Source organism: Camelus dromedarius, chromosome 4 (genome assembly GCF_036321535.1).
Source record: "Camelus dromedarius isolate mCamDro1 chromosome 4, mCamDro1.pat, whole genome shotgun sequence".
NCBI lineage: Eukaryota > Metazoa > Chordata > Mammalia > Artiodactyla > Camelidae > Camelus > Camelus dromedarius.
The window spans coordinates 16,388,476-16,411,202 of record NC_087439.1 but is presented as its reverse complement, the minus strand read 5'-3'; the positions used below and the strand labels follow the sequence as shown (position 1 = coordinate 16,411,202).

General features: G+C 38.1%; 1 protein-coding gene and 1 non-coding gene across 14 annotated transcripts in view; both read left to right on the top strand.

Moving 5' to 3' along the window:
• NCKAP5 (NCK associated protein 5) overlaps positions 1 to 22,727 on the top strand; it is a 918,970-nt gene that overhangs the window by 396,719 nt on the left and 499,524 nt on the right. For all 13 annotated transcript variants that reach the window (XM_064484702.1, XM_064484710.1, XM_064484704.1 and 10 more), the window contains one exon: positions 19,975 to 20,038. In XM_064484702.1, coding sequence (XP_064340772.1) covers positions 19,975 to 20,038 — 64 coding nt within the window. The remainder of the gene's footprint in view (positions 1 to 19,974; positions 20,039 to 22,727) is intronic.
• On the top strand, positions 5,021 to 5,094 carry TRNAV-AAC (transfer RNA valine (anticodon AAC)). The gene has a single exon. It is a non-coding gene; the product is annotated as a tRNA-Val (tRNA).

Sequence of the window (22,727 nt, the reverse complement as noted above, 5' to 3'; positions counted from 1 at the left end):
AAAATTCTTAGTACAGTGTTCTGAAACTTTAGTCTCCTTTAATATCATTTATTTTTCTTTTATCTATCTAATATTTTATAGAACAAAGAAATATCTGCCTATGCTCTTGGTTGTGAGTGAGTGAAATCTGAATTAAAGTGGTCTTACCTCTACCAAGAGTTACTTTGTAACACTTTTATACACACACATACACACACACACACAAAGATCTATCTCTGCTTAGGAATATCATAATTTGTTTCTCATAATTAATCAAGGCAGAGGTTTTTTAAGCAATACACTCTTATTTCCTAAAGGAAATTCTCTAGCTTCATCAAATAGGAGCATTTCTTGTTGGTGCGTTTCCCCTTTTATGTGTGCTTTATGTTGAAACCTTGGATTTGTTACTATCAGGACAACTTTGTAATTGCAACCGATGGAGGTAATAGACTTGTCACTGACATGCTCAAGTTTGAATTGCCATTTTAATTGGATTTGTTTGAAAGTTTTATGCATAAAAGGCTGTGATTTTCTAATTAGCAGAGTTGATAGCCTATTTCTGACAGTATTAACCTGAGCAGGAACTTGGATGCCTTTTGATTGATTCTAAATATCTTAATATTTCCCACTCCTACTAGGATATTGACTTCAGCAATTCATTTAAATGCAATTTCATTTTACATAGCCTCTTATATGAAGTACAGTGAATCTGAGGTGGATGTTTTTAATTCTGTTGTTTGCAGACACCTGAGAGAACACTGATTTTGCATTTAGGTGGGTAAAATTCCTTAAGTGCCTACTTGTGCTGGTCACTTCGCCAGCGTTTTCAAAACCTATATTTCCTCAGACCTAAAAACAACTGGTGAAGTAAGCACAGTCACTTCTATAATTCATGGTAGTGAAAGTCTATAAAGTTGCTGCGAACATTGACTTAGTGAATTATAAACCATCACTCCTAAGGGAAATTGTTAGTTTTCTGTGAGCCTCTGGTGATAACATTTCATCATCCAACCAATATGTAATCTTCATGTGTGTTCTATGTGTGTTTCTGTTAAAGACACCTTCTTTAATATACATTGTTGATTCATTAACATTAAACTCACAGCTAACAGCATATAACTCATACCTGAATAAAGCTTCTCTAACACATGTATTTTATCTGTAAGATACATCACAGCCTTTTTGTACTTAGGAACAATAAATAGGATTTCAGCACTACATTTGGGTGCCATTTTAAACAGCAAAGCCACATAAGTGCACAAAGTATGGCACTCAGTAGATCGTGAAAAGGACATGTTTCCAGTGTGAGAGCTGGAGGGTGGCATCCTGTTGAAGCTCAGCTAGCGACATGCGCGTTGGTCACTTACATTTTTCGGATGCTCTGTTCATGTCTGCAAATGATCATGAAAACACCCCAAGTATTGATTTTGGGGTTGCAAATAAATGTTATTGAGTAGGCAAATTTGCAAATGTGTAATGTATAAATAATGAGGAAGGACTATATCACCTGAGTTTAAAGTAAAGAATCTGAGACTCAGGTAGGTGTTCAGTGACTTCAGTTCAGTTAAGTATCTTCTAGGACCTAACGGGCTTTGAGCAGGATGCTGGGGAAGACACGGTCCATGATTCTAGACTTTGCCCCGAGGTGTCAGTTGGCCTAAAGATTTATGTCTATATTCGTATAGAGTTAAGAGCGAAGTGCTTACTCTGTCTGAATAATGTTTACACCTTAGTTCTTGCTTTGACGTTCTTCTAAAAAGCAAAGCCAGTCTTTAAAACTTCAAATCTTTTAAAAGTAGAATTTGATGTCAGGCCTTCGGTTGCCTCCTTCTGAAAATTAGAATGAATTCATAAAGTTTAGCTCACAGCCAAGAGTTAAGAGTCAAAAATGGAAGAGAAGTCAACAAAACTGCAAGGCATGTTAGATTTTGTTCCTGGCAGACTTCTCCAGGTTTGAGCAATGTGTTAAGGAATTCACAGCGGTTGGTACTGGCATCAACGTGCCTAAAGCTGGCTTATTCCTCAGGCAGTGTCAGTGTCCAGAGATCAAGACTTGTCATTTTTCAAAACAAACGCATCAGAGTCCAGGAAACTAATAGTCGTGTGGTTTGAACAAAATACTGAACTAACATGTTTTATTTAATGACGCTAAGTTTTATGGATATGTAAATTGAAAAGCACTTAGTTGTGTCTTCAGATTACCAATGTTGCTGATTTGACCCGTTCAGAATAGATGCCTTGAAATTCTGCCTTGTACTTCAGTTTCTCTAAGGGTCTTATCACATTGCCACCATCCCTTGTAGAAGTTGAAATTCTATCCTTGAACCTTAAACGCTCAGCTGACTGCCAGCCCTGAAATCCCCTTCATAGGATCCTGCCTTTTGTGAACATTTGGGACTTTTTCAGATCCAGACCTTTACCCGTACCCTGTCAGAATGTGCTTCTCTGAACTGCCTGCCTGAAATTCCTGTTTTGAACTCTTACGAATGCTTCTAAGAGTTGGGTCATGGGTTGTTCAAAGGTCCTAGCTTTGCCGTCCAGCCTTTCTGGCTACAGACCCTGCTGGGGAATTATTGCTGGCATCATCCTTGGTTTGATCCTGTTTCCAAAGCAGAGTAAGATTCAGTTCATAGCCAATAATGGATTAGGTTCCACAGAAATCTCGTCTGGAGGGATGTGGTTCGAAGGAGTATAGTACAGTGGCTTACAGCATAGGCTGTTTCTTTGGAGGGTCTGGTTACTCATCTATAAAATGGATAGATTTGCAAGGATTCAATAAGATAAAAAGAGCAGGAACATCTAGGACAGTAGCTGCCACGTTTTAATGCTCACTAAGTATTGGCTAATTGTATTATGGATTTTTTTTACTCTTTACAATCTCTAGAAAATTATCAGCATAGTCTTTGAAATGCCCTTTTAGGCTGTACTTCATATATAAACTTTTTAGTATTTAGACGTATTTAGGTGCAAATGTCATGCATATAAAGTTCTGAGTTTGGAAACATCTATATTCAATAGACTGTTTTTAAACTTGGACTTGTGAAAATATTCACTCTACTTGGATTTTTTCTTTCAATACAATGTAACTGTACTTTGCTGCAGAATAATATCAATACACAGATGCGGACCAGAATATGAAAATAACTCCACTTACAGAGTTGAACATTCTATTTATACTTGCAAGAAGTGGACATTGGTAAAATCAGGGACCAAAGTAGTATTTTGTAAGTTCTAGGTTTTGGAGGGCAGGGGCCGTTGTGAATGTGTGTACTTTTCAAAACTCTGTGTCTTCCATATTGACTTAAATGTAGTAGGTCAATGAATATAATTTGAATGAAGAATTACGAGTTGTATTGTCACCCTTTCTTCTATTTCTCTCCAAACTTTCTCCTTTTCTTTAACATTCTCCTCCCCAAGTCATGTACTGGCCTTGGCTGATTTCGACAGCACTGCAGGTTTTCCCAGTGAGTAGCAGTTGTCTGCTCTTGGATTCACATAACACAAAACCTGGTTGGTTGAATAGATTCAGTGTGGCCCCTTCTGCAAGGGCTTATCTTGTTCACTGGTTGCCTTGTAATTGTTCTTACTTTGAAAAAGCATTTATTTTTCATCTGTGCACTCAGATTATATAGAAGGAGACTTTTTCCTATTGCGGTATATTCTTATCAGGATGTTTTCCTTCTATTTTATAAATAATAGTATTATTAGACATCGGATGAAGCTCTCTTGTAGTCAGTGCCAAAGGAAACAATACAATAGGCATGTGCAGTAGGGGGTTAGCCAGATAGAGCTGCTATCTTGTTTTCCTTGCTTGCCTTTAATCAATGCGCACATTCTCTTAAAATGCTCTTATCCATCTTTTGTGAGCACTGTTTGTGAATTTCCTTCCTTTCTTCCTTTTCTTTTTGTGACAGCGTTTCTGTTTCTTTAATTTATCAAGGTGTCACATATAACAGTCTTATTGTATTGTGCTAAAGACATTCTCCATTTGCAAGAAAGTCTGTCTGTTGCTGGGTTTCCTTTTCTTTTGGACTAACTAGGACGTTGCTAGTTATTTTGCCTTTGATCTTAAGAATGTGTTTCAGCTCCAGACTTTGTCTATCAGGAATTTTTTTTAATGGGTTGAGCCTTTTTCCAAAGCAGATATATTGTCCTCCTTTAATGGAATTCCAATCTATGACCATCTGTTTTTACTGTGACTTTTGACTGTCACACTGTTCTTGTACATGGGTGTCTACAGAATCCTTTTCTCTTTGTTTTGTTTTCTCTTTTGTCTTTTAGACACAAGAACGTAGCCAGGGAGCAAGAAAATAACAAAGCATTTGTGATCAAGGGTGTGTTTAGCTACAAATGTCAGATTTATCATTACCCACTAAAGACGTACATCCTTTCTTTACCTATTTAGTTGTAGGAGAGATGATTTCACAGAAGCCACACAAAACTTTAGTGAATGTCATTCTTCTAGGCTTGGGAAAATGGCTAGAATCAAAGTAAAGGGAATAAATCCTTTGTAATTTACACATTCTATTTGTTTTCATGTAAAATTTATTAACCTCCAATACATTTCTTTTGGAGAAGCAAATTTAGAAGCCATTAAAATGAGGAATGCTATAAATAACTTTTGGTTTTATTTGCTACCAGTAACAGTCAAAAGCAGCTATAGCTACCTTTAGTGTGTTTTATTTTCTGAAGATTGATCCTATTTATTGCCTGTTTTAGGTTTTTGTGGGATATGATAGCTGTTCTAATCATTATTATTTCAGAGAAAAGAGCTGGTGAATTACTTATCTAGCAACTACCTGCCAAATAAGCTTTTTGATGTAACAAATAACTTGATCTCTGTTTTATATCTTAATTTAGTTAAGTCCTGATACTAACTCAATCCTACCAACTTACTTAAGATTTGAGCGTAGTAAATGGGGCTCTGTTCCTGTGTCTTTTCTTAGTAAACTCTGGCTTTTGTGAACAGGTCAGATTAAAACCCAGTGAGATGCTCAGTAGCATCAATTAAACATCAATTAAAAATCCCAGCTCCATCAGGGGAGGGTATAGCTCAAGTGGTAGAGCACATGCTTAACATGCATGAGGTCCTGGGTTCAATCCCCAGTACCTCTGGTAAAAATAAACAAACCTACTTACCTCCCCCAACCACCAAAATAAAATAATTAAGTAATGCAATAACAAATAAATAAAATATTTTAAAAATTCTAACTCCAGCTAGAATTATATGGGTACCATCACATCGAGATGAAAAATAGGGACTTTGGAGCCAGATCCTGAGATCATTACTTACTATGCCCAATGCCTTCAGGCAGATACATAATCTCTCTGTGCCTTATTTTCATTATCTGTAAAATGGGGATAATAAGAGTGCCTACCTTAGATTTAGGATGAAAATTAAAACAATTAATAACTAACTGTAAAGTGCTTGGAATGTAATCCCTATGTGAGTGTTAATTATTGTTACGATTACTCTTACTATCCTCCTTCTTAAATGGAACCACAATTTGTCCCAAGACTACTGCTCACTTCTTCAAACATCTTTTGCCTTGAGGACGGCGGGCATCTGCCATCCTGCAGAAAATGGCTTTTTATTGTCTCTTTGAACCACTCACTACCTGACTTTCCCTTCTCTGGTTTTAAGATACAAACAATGTCTTCATTTTTAACATTTTTTTCTCTCTGTCACTGTGATAATAAAACAGATAATTCAAATGCTTAGGTTTCATTACATATTAACAGAAAGTTTACAGTAACCTGTTGTGACAGAATTAATTTTGTGGCCTGGTTGTTGGGTTATTATTATTCTTCAAAAACATCTGTTGTTGTTTGCCTGTGAGTTGTTTTCCTGTTTTCTGAAACATCTTTACCTCTGTTGAGAGTATCCTACATGGTCGTATATTTGAGAATTGTTTTCCTTCCCATTAGGGTCTTACCTCGTGTAACATATTAAATTATTTCACAGATTGGTTTCTATTCATTTCTCGTTTCTTAGACGTTAGATACTGTTTTCTTATCAGTCTTTTTTCTTTTCCCTCTAAAATCCCCTGCTGTTGGTTTTGTTTTCCCTTTTGTTAGCCACTCAGCTCAGACACTAGCTGGATATTAAATGTATTTGGCCACGATTATGTTGTTTACAAAAAGATAGGGAAGTAAGAGTTTCTGTTTCCCTCTCTAGTTTTCCTAAATCGGCATTCCTTTTAAAGTGCCTTTAAAGGATTTACATTTTTTTTTTTTTGAAATTTTACCGGTGGTATTTTGAACAGTGACACTTGCTGGTCATGGTGTGAAGGACAGGAAATAGAGGAGGAAGGTGCATCCTGATTCACTGGTTTCTCCTAAGCGTACACTCTGGCTTTCCTACTACACATGCTGCGTGGCCGTGTGCACAGTGTTTCCTAGTTGATGGCATTTCTAGAAGCGTGCTCAGTGTGAATTAAGTCATGCTGATAGTGAAGACAGTAAGACAATCTATGTAAAGCAATATTTGGACTAAAAGCTAGTTACATTTTCTAGAAAGAAGTGAGGAATGTGCTTAATGTAAATTTTTAAGTCACAGCAGTAATGGAAGGGTCAAGACGATATGAAGAAAGCAAGATACAGGCTCGATTCTAGGGACACATTTTAACAGGAAACCTCAAATGGAGTTAGTCCAGTTGAAATGAATGCAAAAAGTATTGAGTTATGAAAAAGAAGATATACATGTGTGTAAAACTGTATCACTATGCTGTATACCAGAAACTAAGACAACATTGTAAATCAACTAAATTTCAGTAAAGTAAAATAAAAATGCCAACCTCCCTGGAAAAAAAAAAAAAAGAAAAAAAATAAGATACTTGGTTGTGTATTTTTGCTATAGGTCTAAGTAAGGATTAATTAGAAAATCTATAGAAACCATTTTCCAGTGAAAGGACACCACTTACAAGGATGTGATCTTAGGCTCTTGGATCATTTTCTTCCCTGAGGACATTCCCCAGCCCACTCTGGGGAGGAGCATGGTTAAAACTGTGCTATGTGACCCTGACCCCCAGGCCAAAGCCAGTCAATCCAGAGTGTGTGCCGCACTCAAGCTATGCCACTCAGGATCTCATTCCAGGGGATCTTAAATGTGAAACTGGTGGGAAACAGAAACCAGGAGCCCCCAGAGCTGAGCTAGAGCATCTTGGCAGCATCTCATGAGAAGGTACATGGATTCTTGCTGCAGAAGCCCCTGGACGTTCCCTGGTTCCTGCTCTTTGCTGGTTTGGTGGTTTGGTGGTTCAGTTGCTCCTGAAATACCAAAGTCTGTTCAATGGAATGCCTCCTCTGTCTTAACCTCGGTGGAGTCTGTTTCTGTTACTCACAACAAGGAGAAGCCAAACTCATACAATCCGTATGAAAAGATTAAGAAGAATCTAGTGATTCTTACAAAAGCTCAATAGTGAGAATTCTGAAAGGAAAAGTAGGTGAGCTAGGTTCTGATAGAATATGGATTAATATGAATTGGCAAAAGGTGAAAGCTTCCAAAATAACTCTTACCGAAGGCTTTAAGGCAGGTTAATAAGTGGAATGGTTTATATAAATCAGAAAGTTGACAGTGTTTCTAAGGCTGGGTAGTGGTTCACTGTGAGAGACCTGAGTTAATGGAGGCCTGGTCATGGGTTCTGTCTCTAGACAGACCAGTTCCAGGACTACAGGTCACCCCTAACTCCTTGTTACTTGCAAGTGACCAGTGCACATCCCTGCAATGAGAGTGGCAGCCAGAAGGTGAGTTCAACGTATTTGCAAATCAGAAGGTGGCAGCCAGAGAGTATTTACGAACCATCTCCACTCCAGGAACCAGCTAAGCCAGTAGTCTTGTAATAGAGCAGAATGCAGCACTGTGTCTTCTTCTAGACATCACAGTAGACTTAGTCAAAAGCATATGAAGATGAAGATAAAAGTACTTAAAATATCTTTGTGACTAAGATGATGTGTACATGTAGAGGTTTAGATATTAAGTGTACCATTTGAATCATTCATAGAGTCTTCTTGAACTTTCCTGCGAAGTGGCAAGTAAAAGAAGTGAGTTTCTGCAATTAAAAAAACAACAGCAACTTTGCAGTAAATAGTTGCATAAGTTCCTATGTTTGCGTTCTGGCTTATGGCTCTTAACTTGTGTGGAATGTGACTGCCATTTTCTCTTTTAAGTCTTCTTTGATTCTTCTGGTCAGAAGTAAACCCTCCTTCTGCTGAAAACATAGTGCCTTGCTTGGGGCACCCATTATATTTTACCAAGCTGTGTGTGTATTTGTAGATAGAGAGATGGATTAGGTTGAAACAAATAGAGTTGATAGATTTTATATTAAGTGCATCAGAATGTATTCATTTGCTAGGGCTGCCCTAACAAAGTTCCACAGACTGGGTGGCTTCAACAACAGAAATTTACCGTCTCACAGTTCTGGAGACGAGAAGTTGAAGGTCAAGGTGTTGGCAGGGTTGCTTTCTTCTGAGGGCTATGACGGGGTATCTGTTTCATGCCCTTTTCTAGCTTCTGGTTTGCTGGCAGTCTTCGGCATTCCTTGGCTTATAGAAGAATCTTCCCATCTCTTCCTTTATCTTTACATGGTGTTCTATTTGTACCTGTCTTCAAACTGACCCTCTTTTTTGAAAGATTCTAGTCCTATGGTATTGGGGTCTACCCTACTGACCACATTTTAACTTGATTGCCTCTGTAAAGACACTGCCTCCAAATGAAGTCACATTTTGAGGTCCTTGGAGCTGGGATTTCAACATACGAAGTCATTCAACAATTTTAGGGGGACACAGTTCAACCTATCACACTGGATATAGACACATTATCTGTCTTCTGAGATATGATGCTTCCTGATTATAGGAATTAAGCCTTCTTTGTCATTAGATCTTCCATAGAGTCTAGCAAAGAGCCTCCAGCACGTTAGGCAGTGTAATATTTGCAGAATGAAAGTATGGCATTGCCAGTCTATCCTAAAATCCACCATTTTGTTGAGCAGCATGTGCCTTATGTGTGTGGCTCACTCTACAAATGAAGAAGGTTTTGGAGCATAAACTATGCTGTTACAGCCCATCCACCAGGGCTTCCTTCATTACCTCCTTCAGCTTCTTCCTTTAGGAGCTCAGAAGCCTTGTTTTCCTTGGTCTAGACAGATGGCTTGCATCTACTCATTGATACTATCTTGGGATCTACATGAAAATAGAGACAGAATGAGATTTCAGGGCCATTGATAATTGAAAGCCGTGGAAACCAAATTAATTGTCACATAAGGGCTATTGTCACACACTCCCACAGGTATGTATTGCTCCTTAGGAGATAGTTAGCATGTGTTTTCTTTTCCTGAAGAAATCTTTTTCCATATTCAACTACATATAGCCCGTCACTTTTGGACATTACTGAAATTGATGGAAGAAAAAAAATCGAACATTATTAATGTTATGTTTCAATTTTTCTTGATTGCCAGAGAGAAAACCAACCTAGATGTGTCTTTTTAGTGGAATTTTAATATTAAAGGAAGAAATCTGGGCATATTACATGTGAACATAGGAAATTCCACACTTCTTAGAAAACATGGAAACATAAGGATTCTTCATTCAGGGATATAGGGTTTTCAGAAGTGAAAATCAAGTTTGAAGAATTCAGTGGTTCTTCAATGATTCATAAAAAAAGTATATCTCAAGGAAATCTCTTTTAAAGTCCTTGAATTGACTACACTCAAGGAAGAAGTTATTGTAAGAGTTAAGACTCAAATTTCCTATGTTAAAGTTGGGGGAATTTTTTGTCATAATATGTACTTTAGAGGCACACTAGGTAGGAGACCTTTGAGATTTCCTTCTGCCCCAAAGAGAAGAGAAGAAAATGGGGTTGCTTTAACTCAGTATTGTGTTTAAAAAAGTTAGTAGACTCTATGTTTATGAAAAATGTCATGAAAACATGTATTATTCTACTGAAAGCTAATAGTTTTAAGTAGAAATAAAGGGAGGAAACCTCAGAAAGACAGGTTTATTCCTTTACTGGTTTATTTATTTACCAACAAGAGAACATGGTACATCTAAAATGTGCAGAAGGCCACATGTGTAATGCTAGCAGTATGTTTTATTGCCATACTTTGTAAGTTCTGGGGCGTGGGACTAGCCTCTGACACTCAGTGCAGAGGAAGGCAGCCTGTGATTGTGCCTCAAGTCCATGAGGCTGACATCACCCTGAAGCACGGGCTTTCAGTTACTGAGGATGTGTTTGTGCCTCAGACACATAAAGACCCTGAAGTCCCGGCTGTCTGGGTCTTACAGCCCCGGAGGGGAGAGAAATAGGTAAGCAATTGCAATACACTGGATGACACAAATGGCCGTCTGGGTAAGTCAACGAACCACTAAAGGAAAATGGAGGTCGAATTTGAGACACCATTTTTGACAGCGGAAGAGCATCCCTTGTTGAACAGTTTTGAGAGTACTTACATGGTGTGATATTTGGCGAACTTTTAGGAAAATGGGGAAAAACATTTAGAAAGCTTCCGAAAACTCAATGAGGGCAAGCACGTGGATAGAAAAAAACCTTCAGAAAGGCAGACAACTGAAATGAGGGTGTGTGTTTATTTTTACTAATGATCACTGTATTTATTCCAACATACTGAATTCTCTAAAATGTTTCTGCATTAATTTTTTTTTTTGGTGAGAAGGGGATTGGTTAATCAGCACAACACACTGTTATTCCCCTCCTGCTCCCTCCCACAGTCAGTGCGTATGCACGCTGTTTTGTGAAGTCCTACTGCCTCTTAGTTTTTGCTGCACAAAATCCAGTCAGGGTCACCCATTTAAAATGCACCCTCAGCGTACTGACTTAACTGCATTGTGATGTTCATTGATTCCTCTAAAGCATTTCATACAAGGGTAAATTTTTGGCATTTATAAGTGTTGGGGCCAAACACGGACATGATGCATTGGAAAAACGTCTGAAGCAGTTTCTTTCATTTGGGCTATAGCTTCCAAAGTTTCTCTAAATCTGCTCTCGCTCTGAATATCTAAGTGAATGAGTAATTAAATGATCTGCTTTGGAAAGGCTAATTAATTTAACCATTACTCAGGGACTGTTGCCGCCGATCTCCCCATCTGCCCACTCCACAGGCGCACCTGGCACTTGGCTTCCTTGTGCCTCCATGGCCGGTGCCTCCCTGGGACGCCTGTGTGTGCAGAGAATGGCTCGAAGCCTCCTGGGGGAGCAGACCTGCTCTTCCCTCCCACACACCAGGTCGCCACCATGCTCTTATTCTAGGGGCCCACTCAGAGATGGGGACGGCGGATGATTTATTGAAACTTTTCTCCAAGATTTTAGAGTGTGACTCTCTGCCCCAGCGTGTAAATGAGAGTAATCATTTATCTCATTTTCTCTTGAGCATGTGGTGAGATCTGTAGAGAAAAAAATATGGGGAGGGGGTGTTCATTGGAACAAACCTTGTGCCTGAGCATAGGACTATATTGGGAATTTCGTTTGTATTTTTCTTCTACTTTGCTGGAAATGTAGGTTCAGAGTAGTTGGAATTCAAGTGTCCTTGACAAGTGAGATCAGTGGTTTTCACACTGATTGTCATTAAGACAACTGAGAATGTGTTTCATCCTTAGAAACCCCCATTATTCCTTGCATGATTGGTGATTCCTTCCTTAGCAGTAGAAGCACTGGTTAACAGGTGACGGTAAATACAGAGGCACATGTTGTAACAAATGAGACTTGAACTACATAAGTATTCATGGCTATTTTGCACGTCTGGAAAAACGTGCATGGTTGTATTTAAACTTAACAGCAAAGGTACGTGGCCATATTTTCCAGCCTACTGTAGCCTCAGTTTCCCCATGGAAGGTAGTTCTAACTGTATATTAACAGCACTTGAACCATGGACCAAGGGGCTTCCGGGGTCCCATGACTTTTTCAAGAACACAGAGGTCAAAACTGTTTTTGTAAGAATACTAGGATGTTATTTGTCTTTTTCACTCCCATTCTCTCATGGGCATATAGTGCTTTTCCAGAGGCAAGTCAGTGTGTGACACTGCAACATTCTGAATGCAGAAGCAGATACGGGCATCCAGATGTCATCTTTGTTAGCCAGACATTAAAGTCATTGGCAGAAGTGGAAGGTGCTCCCACTCTTTTTACTAATTTTTGTTTTGGAATCTGCAGTTATATTTCATAATTATATGTTGTTTACCTGTAATGGAGTTATTATTATTATTTCAAATAAATTAGTGTATCTGTATATATAAACATACTTAAAGTCTTGGTTTTAATTTTGAAGATGTTAAATATTGATAGATTTTACTCACATTAATATAAGCTCTTTGGAGTCCTCAAAGATATTTTTGAGTATAAAATCATTCTGAATCCTACAAACTACTATATATAAAATAGATAAACAACAAGGTACTACTGTATACCATAGGGAAGTACATTCGATATCTTGTAATAATCTATAATGTGATAACCTATAAATTTCTCAAAGACTATGAAAAGAACGTATATCTGTATGTATAACTCTATCACTGTGCTGTACACCAGAAACTAACACAACATTGTAAATCAGCTATGCGTCATTAAAAATAAATAAATAGAAGTCAAAAAAAGAGTTCTGAATCCAAAAAGTTTGAGAATCATTACTGTGTATCATGGAGCTGATAATAATACCTACCTCATGGGATTGTTGGAGGTTTAAATATTTCATTTATTTAGAACTGTGCTTGACATACTAACTATTCTATAATATTAACCATTACTGTTATCTTATAAAATCGCGATAAGATGTTATCAGAATGGAAAAGACCGAAGAAGTTGGTCGAGCGTCTCTGAAAAAGGTGACCTGGCTAAAATCATGACCCAAAGGCACAGAACTTAGAACTGAACTGAAGCCCAGTACTGTCGCCAAAGACTTAAGGGACTCAGGGAGTAACAGTCATGGCATGTAATAGAGTCCCTTTATAATTAAAGTACTTGGGAAGACACACCTGTTTTTCTATATGACTTGTTGCTTAAAAGCATGAAATTTAAAAAAATACCTTCTTTAGAAATAGTAGGGTGCACCTTCCTATTTAAAGGCAGTTAAATTTCTATTTTTTTGATAAAATTATAACTTAACATTTATTTTAAAAGTCAGCTTTGAATACAGCTTTGAATACGAAGCACCCGTTTTGTACTTAGTGCCTCTTATGACACAGGTGTGCTTAGATATGCTCTCTATCTGTTAGACCTGGAACTCTATGAATGGAACCATTTTATTTATCTTTATGTCCTAGTTCCTAGAACTGAGCCAGGCCTGGAATAAAATCCCATTACGTGTTTGCTAAATGAATTAGAATTTCCATCATCATTGGATTATACAGTCAGGTAGCAGAATACACTGTATAGCACAGGGAAATATACACAAAATGTTATGATAACTCACAGAGAAAAAAATGTGACAAGGAGTGTGTATATGTCCATGAATGACTGAAAAATTGTGCTGAACACTGGAATTTGACACAACATTGTAAAATGATTATAAATCAATAAAAAATGTTAAAAACAAAACAAAACAAAACAAAGAATATTCTGAATAGAGTAAAACAAAGATAGATGTATGTATTATATAATACATAAAAATAACTGAGTTTTAAACACTTCAGAATATAGGAGTTTAACCCAACAACCAGAACTAATATGAAGGCACAGTTTTGGCTGGGGGCGGGGGGATTCTTTCATGTCAGGATTCTTTAATGTCATAATATCTTTGCCAGTAAAGGAAATTGACTTGGGTTTGTCAGATGCCCGAGAAATTATGTTTTCTTTTCAAATGCTTAGCTGTTCTACTTCGTTCTTCTAGAAAAATCAAGTAGAAGTTGCACAAATGAGCTGGCAGTTTGATGAAAACACAAAGAGTATTCACTCTATTGACAGCTTGCTCGATGTGTGTTTCGATCTCCATCTTTCAAATGTGCCGTGGGTACAGAGCAGTTTGGGGTGATGCGACTTACAATGAGGAGAAGTGATTCTCCACACACTCAGTGCCAGTGCTGCCCTTCCTCTAGGGCAAACTCATGGGGGTACCATCTGCCTGGTGGAGAGCAGGGCTGCACAGTGCTGTCATTCTTACCCATTTGGAATGGGTGCAGGGCTTCCTTGAAAATGGCAATAGAACACTGATTTATCTCCAGACAGGCCTGCCTTCCCCACTTCTGCAACAGATGGCTGTGCAGTGCCCTTAAGTTTGAGGTCTCTGCACATCACCAACTGAATACAGTCTCCCTTGGCAAGCTGCTTTCTCCTTGGGGAACACTTTTCTAAACATATAAATCTCGTAGGTCTTATCTGGGTTTTACAAATGCCAACATCCTGTTGGTATCACTGTGGACAGTCTTCCCGTGGGCTTAAAGTGCAGATGTATCGGAGGTATTCTGAGATCCATGGTTCACATAAATAATTTTGCTGTTGTTTATTATGACCTCTAATTGAGATTCTCTGGGACTGTATTGAAGGATTTAGAAACCTGGGGCTCATTTGCCGTTTGGGTGTAAAATTGAATGACAAAAATAGCTCTGTTTCATCCTTCTTGGAGGGAGAAATTCTTTTTATATTTAACTGAAAGAGAAGTATGTGTTGTGATCTCCTTTGTTTTATTGAGTGTTTATTCTTTATATCCTTCTTTTATCCCTATTCAATAAATAAGTGTCCACAGCTCTTGGTAAAATATCTCTGGGCGTTTGTTTTGCAATCATAAAGTCGATACTCACTTCATAATGAGACACTGGCTTTGCGGCAAACACAGAACAGAACAGTGATGTCATTGCAAAAGCCCAGTTGTCAGCTTCTAGCAGAAGAGCTAAGGACTTCAAACAGGAACAGGGGTATTTGTGAGTGTGTTTAATTTGCCTTGAGTAGCGTGCAAGTCAGGGATTCTTTATTTTTTACACAAAGCTGTTTCTAAGAACTCTGAATTTGCATGAAAAAGATGCTGGTCCCAGTTGGCTTCACACATACATTGGGACCAGAGGGGTTTGAAGATATGGTTTGCCAAGGGACCACTGAACCCAAGGGCAAATGAGATTACTGTAAGAGAAAAAGACCTATTTATTTTTAATACTTTCAGTTCATAATTTGAGGCCAGAAATATTAACATCTGGAAATCCTAAGAATTTTTCTCATAGATGATTTCACCCATTCAACAACTCCATCACTTCCTTAATTTTAATAACGAATGATTATACACAAAAAATACAATTCCTTCTTTCATATACACAAATAATACAATTCCTGCTGAAAAAAAAAAAGCTTCTGCTGACATAAAATTTACACACATGGAATACCAAGAACTTGAAAGATTTGGGAGATTCAAAGTATTGAACCTCAAGAAAGAACTTTTTTGTGTGTTTTATCCTTGAAATCCTCTTTTCAAAGGAAATATGCTCCAACTACATCAAATAATTCCTAGTACATAAAATTCGGGTGCCCTTAGCTGGCACTGGTCTTGCCTACCCACTCCATTGAAGACGCTAGGCTGTTAGAATCCTTAGGGGTCTTGGCTCCATGATGTTTTGTGTGTTACACTTCCTGGGTAAATGATTTAGAGCAATTACAGAGCGTGAACCCAACGAGGCACTCGTGTTTGCTGTTCATGCAGGTTCTCCACCATTCAGCCGCTTTCAATGAGAGTGGTTCCTATGTAGACTTCAGCAATCTTCCAGCTTGTAAATGAGGAGGACCAAGGAACAGCTAGGGTTGGGGACTGTCCTTCCTGTGACCCAGATTACTCTGAGATTCTCTGTGTGTCAGTCACACATTTCCACAAGGCTGTGTGAAACTGAGAACATCTCTTCACATGGGGGGAGGTCAAAAGTTGTCATTCCCAGTTGTACACATTTTACTCTGTTTCACCAGATCAAATGGCTAATGTGATGCCACTTTTGAGATGTTGGTTTTCCATGTTGGTTTAGTCACACTTTCTTTATTGAAAGCCAACAAAATCTGTGGACAGACCACAACATTTTATGGTTTATTAATATTTTCCTGCTTAACAACTGTGTAATGTCTAAAACCATTGAAGTTTTCTTTCAAATTGAACTGAGTAAGATTTGACTAGCACTTATACTGTGCGATAATTCTTAACAGTGCTATAAAGGAAATCTCTTTTAAGGATAAAATAGTAATGTTTGTAACCTTTAAACTGTATCAGGATTATTTTGTCACTTGGTAGGATGATAGTAATAACATAGACTGTTGCTTGCTTTCTAGAAATGTCTTCTTTGTGCTAAACTACTCTTCTAAATAATAATAGGCTGTTGGCGTATATATTAAATCTTTCTCTGAAGATTCAGCAATCAGAAATGATGATTACAGGAAATTTTCCAGAATGTTCTTCCATTTCTAGTTCTGTACCTGTCTTCTGGGTGAAGTTCTCAAAACGTGGTCCTGAGACCCTGGGCGCTCACAAGACCCTTTCAAGGGATCTGCATTGTCCAAACTATGTTTGTAATAACACTAAGCTGAAGTTTGCCCTTTTTGTCTCACATTCTTTTATGAGTTTGTAGTGGAGTTTTCTAGAAGCTACATGACTTAATATTACACTGTCAATATTTGTACCAAATTAGTCTATAAATTATTACTCACTGGGATGTGGGCTCTCACAACAGGTTGAATGCAGAAGCAGATCTGAGAATCCAACTGTCTTCTATCAAGGCAGATGTTAAAGATATATTTGCAAAACTCAAACGATTTGTTACTCTTCTCATGACATTTTTTCTTGTTTTGAAATATGACTGTTCATAAAAATGTTTAACTTATGTTAGAGTGGGTTTGTTAATTTTTAATGAATTAATAAATATGTTTTAAAACTACCTGTTTTCATTTATATGTGGTAAATATCAATGAATGTGACCCACATTAAAAAAAAAAAAACTCTCTTGGTCAACATTAGTAGCTATAACCCGGATAAACTTGAGCTCGTCTGGGTCCTCAGTAATCTTTAACCAAAATATGTGGGAACCTCTGTACTGTCATCCCCTCATTCCATGTTCTTACATAGGAATTTACTGTATTGAAGCTTACTCAGGTATTTTCCTGGTAATCTACGGACGCCATGCTCTTCATCATTTTAGAATGTGTGTAAAAACGCTTTTGTGGCCAGTCAGAGCCAGAGGTGCCCCATGGGAAACATTGTGGGTGCAAGTGTGTGTGTTGTGTACTTGTAAAGGCAAATTGGTAGCTACTAAAAATTCCATTATACTAGGCAAGTTGATATTAGATTCTGTGACTGATTCCTCACTCAGCAAATCACAAACATTTATTGTGTTTCTACAAAACGGCCCTTAGTAGGTGTTACAGAGATGGACTACGTGTGATCTCAACATTCAGGGCAGCAGCTGGTGCAGTGAGATAGTAACTACACCACAACTCACCACGTGCAAAAAATACATCAGTCAGCAATTTTGGCTGCCACTGTTGTGGTCAAGGAGGAATTTATGAGCTTATTGAGGGAAAAGATATACCAAACAAAGAATCAAGGGAAATATGAAACAGTGTGTTTAGAGTTTAGACTAGTAGTTAGACGTCTCCATATTCAGTATACAGGGAAAACAATGAGTTCAGGTATTGTTATATTAATTTAATTATCATCCTTAGCACTAGAGTGGCTTGCGGGTTCTTTTAATTTAGTTTGGTAGAGCTATACATCCCAGTGAGAAATAATCTATAGATTAATTTGGTACAAATTTTGACAGTGTAATATTGAGCCTCCAATCTATGAATGTGGGGAGGGTGGAATGTGTGTGTGTAAAAATCTCCTTTAACTGTTCTAAGCAGTGTTTTGTAGTTCCTAGTGTAGCAGTGTAACAAGTATTTGATTAAATTTATTGCGTAAGTATTTTATGTTTTTGACACTATTATAGATTCTTTAAATTTAATTTTCCAACTGTTTGAAGCTAGTACATAAAAACACAATTGATTTTTATGTATTGGCTTATGTCCTGTGAGTTTGCTAAATTATTAGTTGTATGGTTGTTTTGTAAATTCCTTAGGATTTTCTTTTTAGAGAATTATGTCATCTGTGAATATAGACAGGTTTACCTCTTCCTTTTTGATATTTGTGTAATTTCTTTTTCTCACCTTATCAAACTGGATAAGAATTTTGCTGTCTTTGAACTTTACATAAATGGATCATAAAATATATACTCATCTGCATTTGCTTCTTTCACTCAGCAGTATTGTTGTGATGAGGTCTTGATCATTCCTTTTCAGCACTGTGTAGTGTCCCAGTGTGTAACTATGTTGGGGTTTATCCGTTCTCTTGTCAGTGGGCGTGTACGCCATCAGGTTAGGGCTACTGAAGTAGTCCTTCTATGAACACTCTGGTACATGTCTCTTAGTGAACATATATATGCATCTCTGCTGGGTTTACACCTCAGAGGGGGCTTACTGGGTCACAGAGTATACAGAATATTCTCCTCCAGTGTTTTTTTGGTCCTTAAGAGTATTTATCATGTGTTTAATTTTCATGTTAAACTGGAAGTCAGCCACATTCTTCTCTTTCAAATCTTTGCCCCTTTCATTTGACTTTTCATCTGCTCAGCAGGACTCGGGTCAGAAAACACGTGTAGACTCTGCCTTGCTTACCTCAAAAAGAGGCACGTGATCCTGTCTCTTTCTGGCTTCTTCCCATCTACTTGGTTGCCCCTCTCACCGGGTACAAGCAGGAGTCCTGCCCCAGGCTCCCAAAACTTACATATCCTTCTAAGGTCTCCTGGTTCTAGTTTTCCTCCTTCTGTTCTCTGTCTTTAGCTATGTAGTCAGGGAGAGAACTATTCCTACTTTTTAGTACTACTCATCGTTAACCAAACTAAAATGCATGCCATCTTGACAGTCTTGGGCATCTCAAAGACGCAAGCAGTTAGGAGGGGAGAAATCCTCTCCCTCATTTGGGATTTAAGTTTCCTCCTTTCTGTTTGCATGTAGCTGATCCTATGCAGAGGAGAGGCTGAGACATGAAATAGCTCCCAAATAGCTTCACATCTTGAAAGCAGTAGAGGACTTCAGGAGAAGCCCTTGCTAGAACTCAGATTTGAGGATTACTGGAAGAATTCACTTACCCCTTCTTCATCTATCAGCTCTTTTAAGAATAATTGAAAAGCTGGCCAAAATGAAGATATCTGTCACTTTACGAAAGTGTTCTTACAATTTTGGTGAACATTAAATGCTTTGTAAGTGAAATCAAAATTACAATTATAACGGATACAAAATAAAACCTGTTGTAAAATAAAGCATACTTAAATAATCTGATTTTTAATTCTAGATTTTCATATTCCTTAGACCCTGAAAAGTGACATGCCGAATTTTTACTTACGCTTTGAACTAAGGAAAGCTTTAAGATGGATCCTAATATTACTACATACCAGCTGGGGCTCCATATGTTACTTATCCTCTCTTAGCCTCAGTTTCCACATCTGTGAAATGGGGATAATAAAACCTTTTGTAGGGTTGTTGTCAGGCTCACAGGGGATCAGGTAAAATGACCAGCACCATGCCTGTTGTGTAGCCAGCCTGCAAATGATTTTCTATCTTTATTTCAAGAATGGTACAGAGTTAGGTTTTGTTTGCTTTTTGAAATTCAGAATCAGCTTAGGGCAACAAAAGAAATACAAGTAAAAATGTTTATGAGCAAAGTTGATACCAAAAGGACAACTGAAATATCTTAGCCACAGACAATTTATTGACCAATATATGCGTTAATGAACTTAAAGGGGACCTTTGACTCACATTCAACATGTATTTGGTGATTATAAAATCCAAGGCAAAAAAAATCTCTTTCATGACACTCAGTGAAAACAATGCACTAATGACCAGTCACTTTAAATATTTATAGAAAGTTTAGTGGAGGAAGTGAGCTAAACCAAGGAAAGGGTTCCTCCGGAGACCTCCAAAGAATGTTTTGAAGCCAGGCCAGCGTACCTCTGCTCTGAGAAGGATGGTCAACTGATCACACGCTTTTATTTCTCCAGGGAGAAGTTGGCTGTGGCCCAGCTGCAGAGGGAAGTTGCCCAAAGAAGAAGTGAGGGGGCCATGGTAAGTCCTGGCTGCTTGGTTCTGATTCCAAACCTTCCTTCTAAAGGTCTCTGGCTTGAAAGGCATTTTGTCTCATTAAGGATTTCAAAGGAAAATATTTGCTTGCAGTAAACTGCCTGCTGTATTGGTGAATAATGTGTGTGTGTTTTTTTTTTAACTGAAGTATAATCAATTTACAATGTTGCATTAATTTCTGGTGCACAGCATAGTGATTTAGTTATACATATAAATATATATATATATATATATATATATATATATTCCTTTTCATATTCTTTTTCATCATAGGCTATTACAAGGTAAGGAATATACTTTCCTGTGCTATACAGTAGGTCCTCGTTTATCTATTTCGTTTATAGCAGTTTGTATCTGCAAATCCTGAACGCCCAATTTATCCTTCCACAGCTTCCGATTCCCCCTGATAACAGGAAGTTTGTTTCTATGTTTGTGAGTCTGTATCTGCTTTGTAAAGAAGTTCATTTGTGTCATTGTAATGTGTTTATATTGCAGTTTAGACAGCTCGGCCATTTACAAGAAAGAGAGGGAAATATTAATTGGGAAAAATAACTCTGGCTTTGAAGAGGATGTTCAAATGTTCAGAGGGTTATACGGCTTTATTTCCTGACGTTCCACTGGGTGTCCAGGCTTCCGGCTATGAGGACATGTCCTGTCCATAGAGGAGAAATCTGAGATTTTTAGATAAGGAGAGACAGTTCAGCATAATTCAAGCCTCTTGAAAAACAAACGATCTAAAAGAACACTCAGAGGTTAGCTAATGTAATCGTCTTTTAGCCTTCTCCTTCTCTCCACTATTTGCAGTGTATTTCTCCCTGTTGGTTTCAGTGTGTGTCATTTAGAAAACTGATGTTTCCTTGTGTTTTGAATTGAACTAAAAAAATCCATATGGTTGTTTTGGTCCATAGCAGCTTCATTTTATAGACTTTTTTTGCCAAAGTGTCTGCCTTTGTGCCCTTTTGAACATCAAGAGATGACTGTCTGGGGACCTGGGGAATGGACTTGTGTGGATTAACTGCTCCTGCTGCCTCTGAGGAAAAAAAGATATTACCCCCAATTTTTTTTCCCCACTTAATGACCAAACAGTGTCATGTGTGCAACTTTTCAGCTAAGGCTTTTTTTTAAAAGGGAGAAGTGACACATTTTCAGACCCTGAAACTACTTCCATTTGATTTCATGAGAGTTAATGGACAATCCATCCACTGAAAAGAGCAGAAATTTTTAAAATAAATTGGTCTTGCACTGCTCTCAAGATGGAAAGCAGAGGGCTGGAATAAGAGGCTGAATGTTGAGTGGGTTCTGGAAGGCACGGGGGTTCTGGAGCATGCTAAAATACTTTAGGAGGTGATCACATTGTCGGCTCGGCTAGTGATATCAAGGCAAAGAGCATCTTGACTGTTCAAACAATATAAAGCAACTGCTCACGAGCATCTTTGAGCCAATGAAATGGGAGTAAGTTGGAGAAAATGAAGGTTTAGTTAAATGGTCAACTGAAAATATTCAGCCTGGACTGGGACTATGAGACAGGAGGGAAGGAGGCAGGGCATAGCCATTAAAGGAATGACACAGCAATTGAGGATATGATATAAACTGGTTAGAACCAAGATGGCAGAAGATTCAACTTTTAGGAGACCTTGAGGTCCAAGATGGCAAGAGATTCAACTCCCATAGACCTTGAGGTCCAAGATGGTGGAAGACTTGACTTCTAGTAGACATTGAGCTTTATAATTTGCTCTTTGTAATATACTAGCATACTAAATGGCACTCCCACAGGTGCCGTGACTGTTCCGAGGCTAACCATAAAAGGCCAAAAAATGGGCAGTGCCCCAATTCCTGGGAATCCCCACCCCCTCCTCAAACTAGGTGGAATAATTCTCCCACTTGTTAGTATATGAAGTTACTGAGCCTGTAAAAACTAACAACCCTGCACCTCGTGGCCACTGTCCCTTCTGAGTGAGACACCCGCACTCTGTCTATGGAGTGTGCATCTCCCTGAATAAATCTACCTTTACTCTGTTATGGCTCACTCTTGAATTCTTTCCTGCATGAAGCCAAGACCCTCACTCGACAGGGTGTATCCCAGGGGCTCACCTGAGACCTGGAACATGACCATCCTCTCACACCCCATTTTCCTGTATCAACCGCACTATGAAATGTTCCTGAGCTGGGCCATATGGTAATGATTGCATCTTCGTTAGAGCTAGCTCCTGTTCAGTGCTTCATCAGCCGTGTTCCAAAGTGGAGGTGAGCAAGTGATGGCTTTTCTGGGTCTGTTTCTTCATCTTTAAAATGAGGGGGTAGGGCATTCTGTTGATTCTTATTTTATAGTTGGCTTTATTCCTTTGATAACTATGCAAGTTTAAAAAGCTAAAGCTCTAAACTGTTCTTAGGAACAGTGATCAGTACATGTATGTAAACTAAAAAAAGGTGCAGTATATTGTATATATATATTTACACGCAATATAACGTGTATGTGCGGTCAAACTTAATAATTCTACCTAATAAAACTGAAAAAGGAAAAAAAATGAGGAGATAGGACTTATAGGATTCAATTAGCTTAGTGAATCATGCGAATGAGCATTTGTTCATGTAACATTTTTTTAATGGGGAGATTTTTCTGGAAATAACTAAATTTAACCTCATAAGAACAGGCCCCTGAAGAATGGATCTTTCT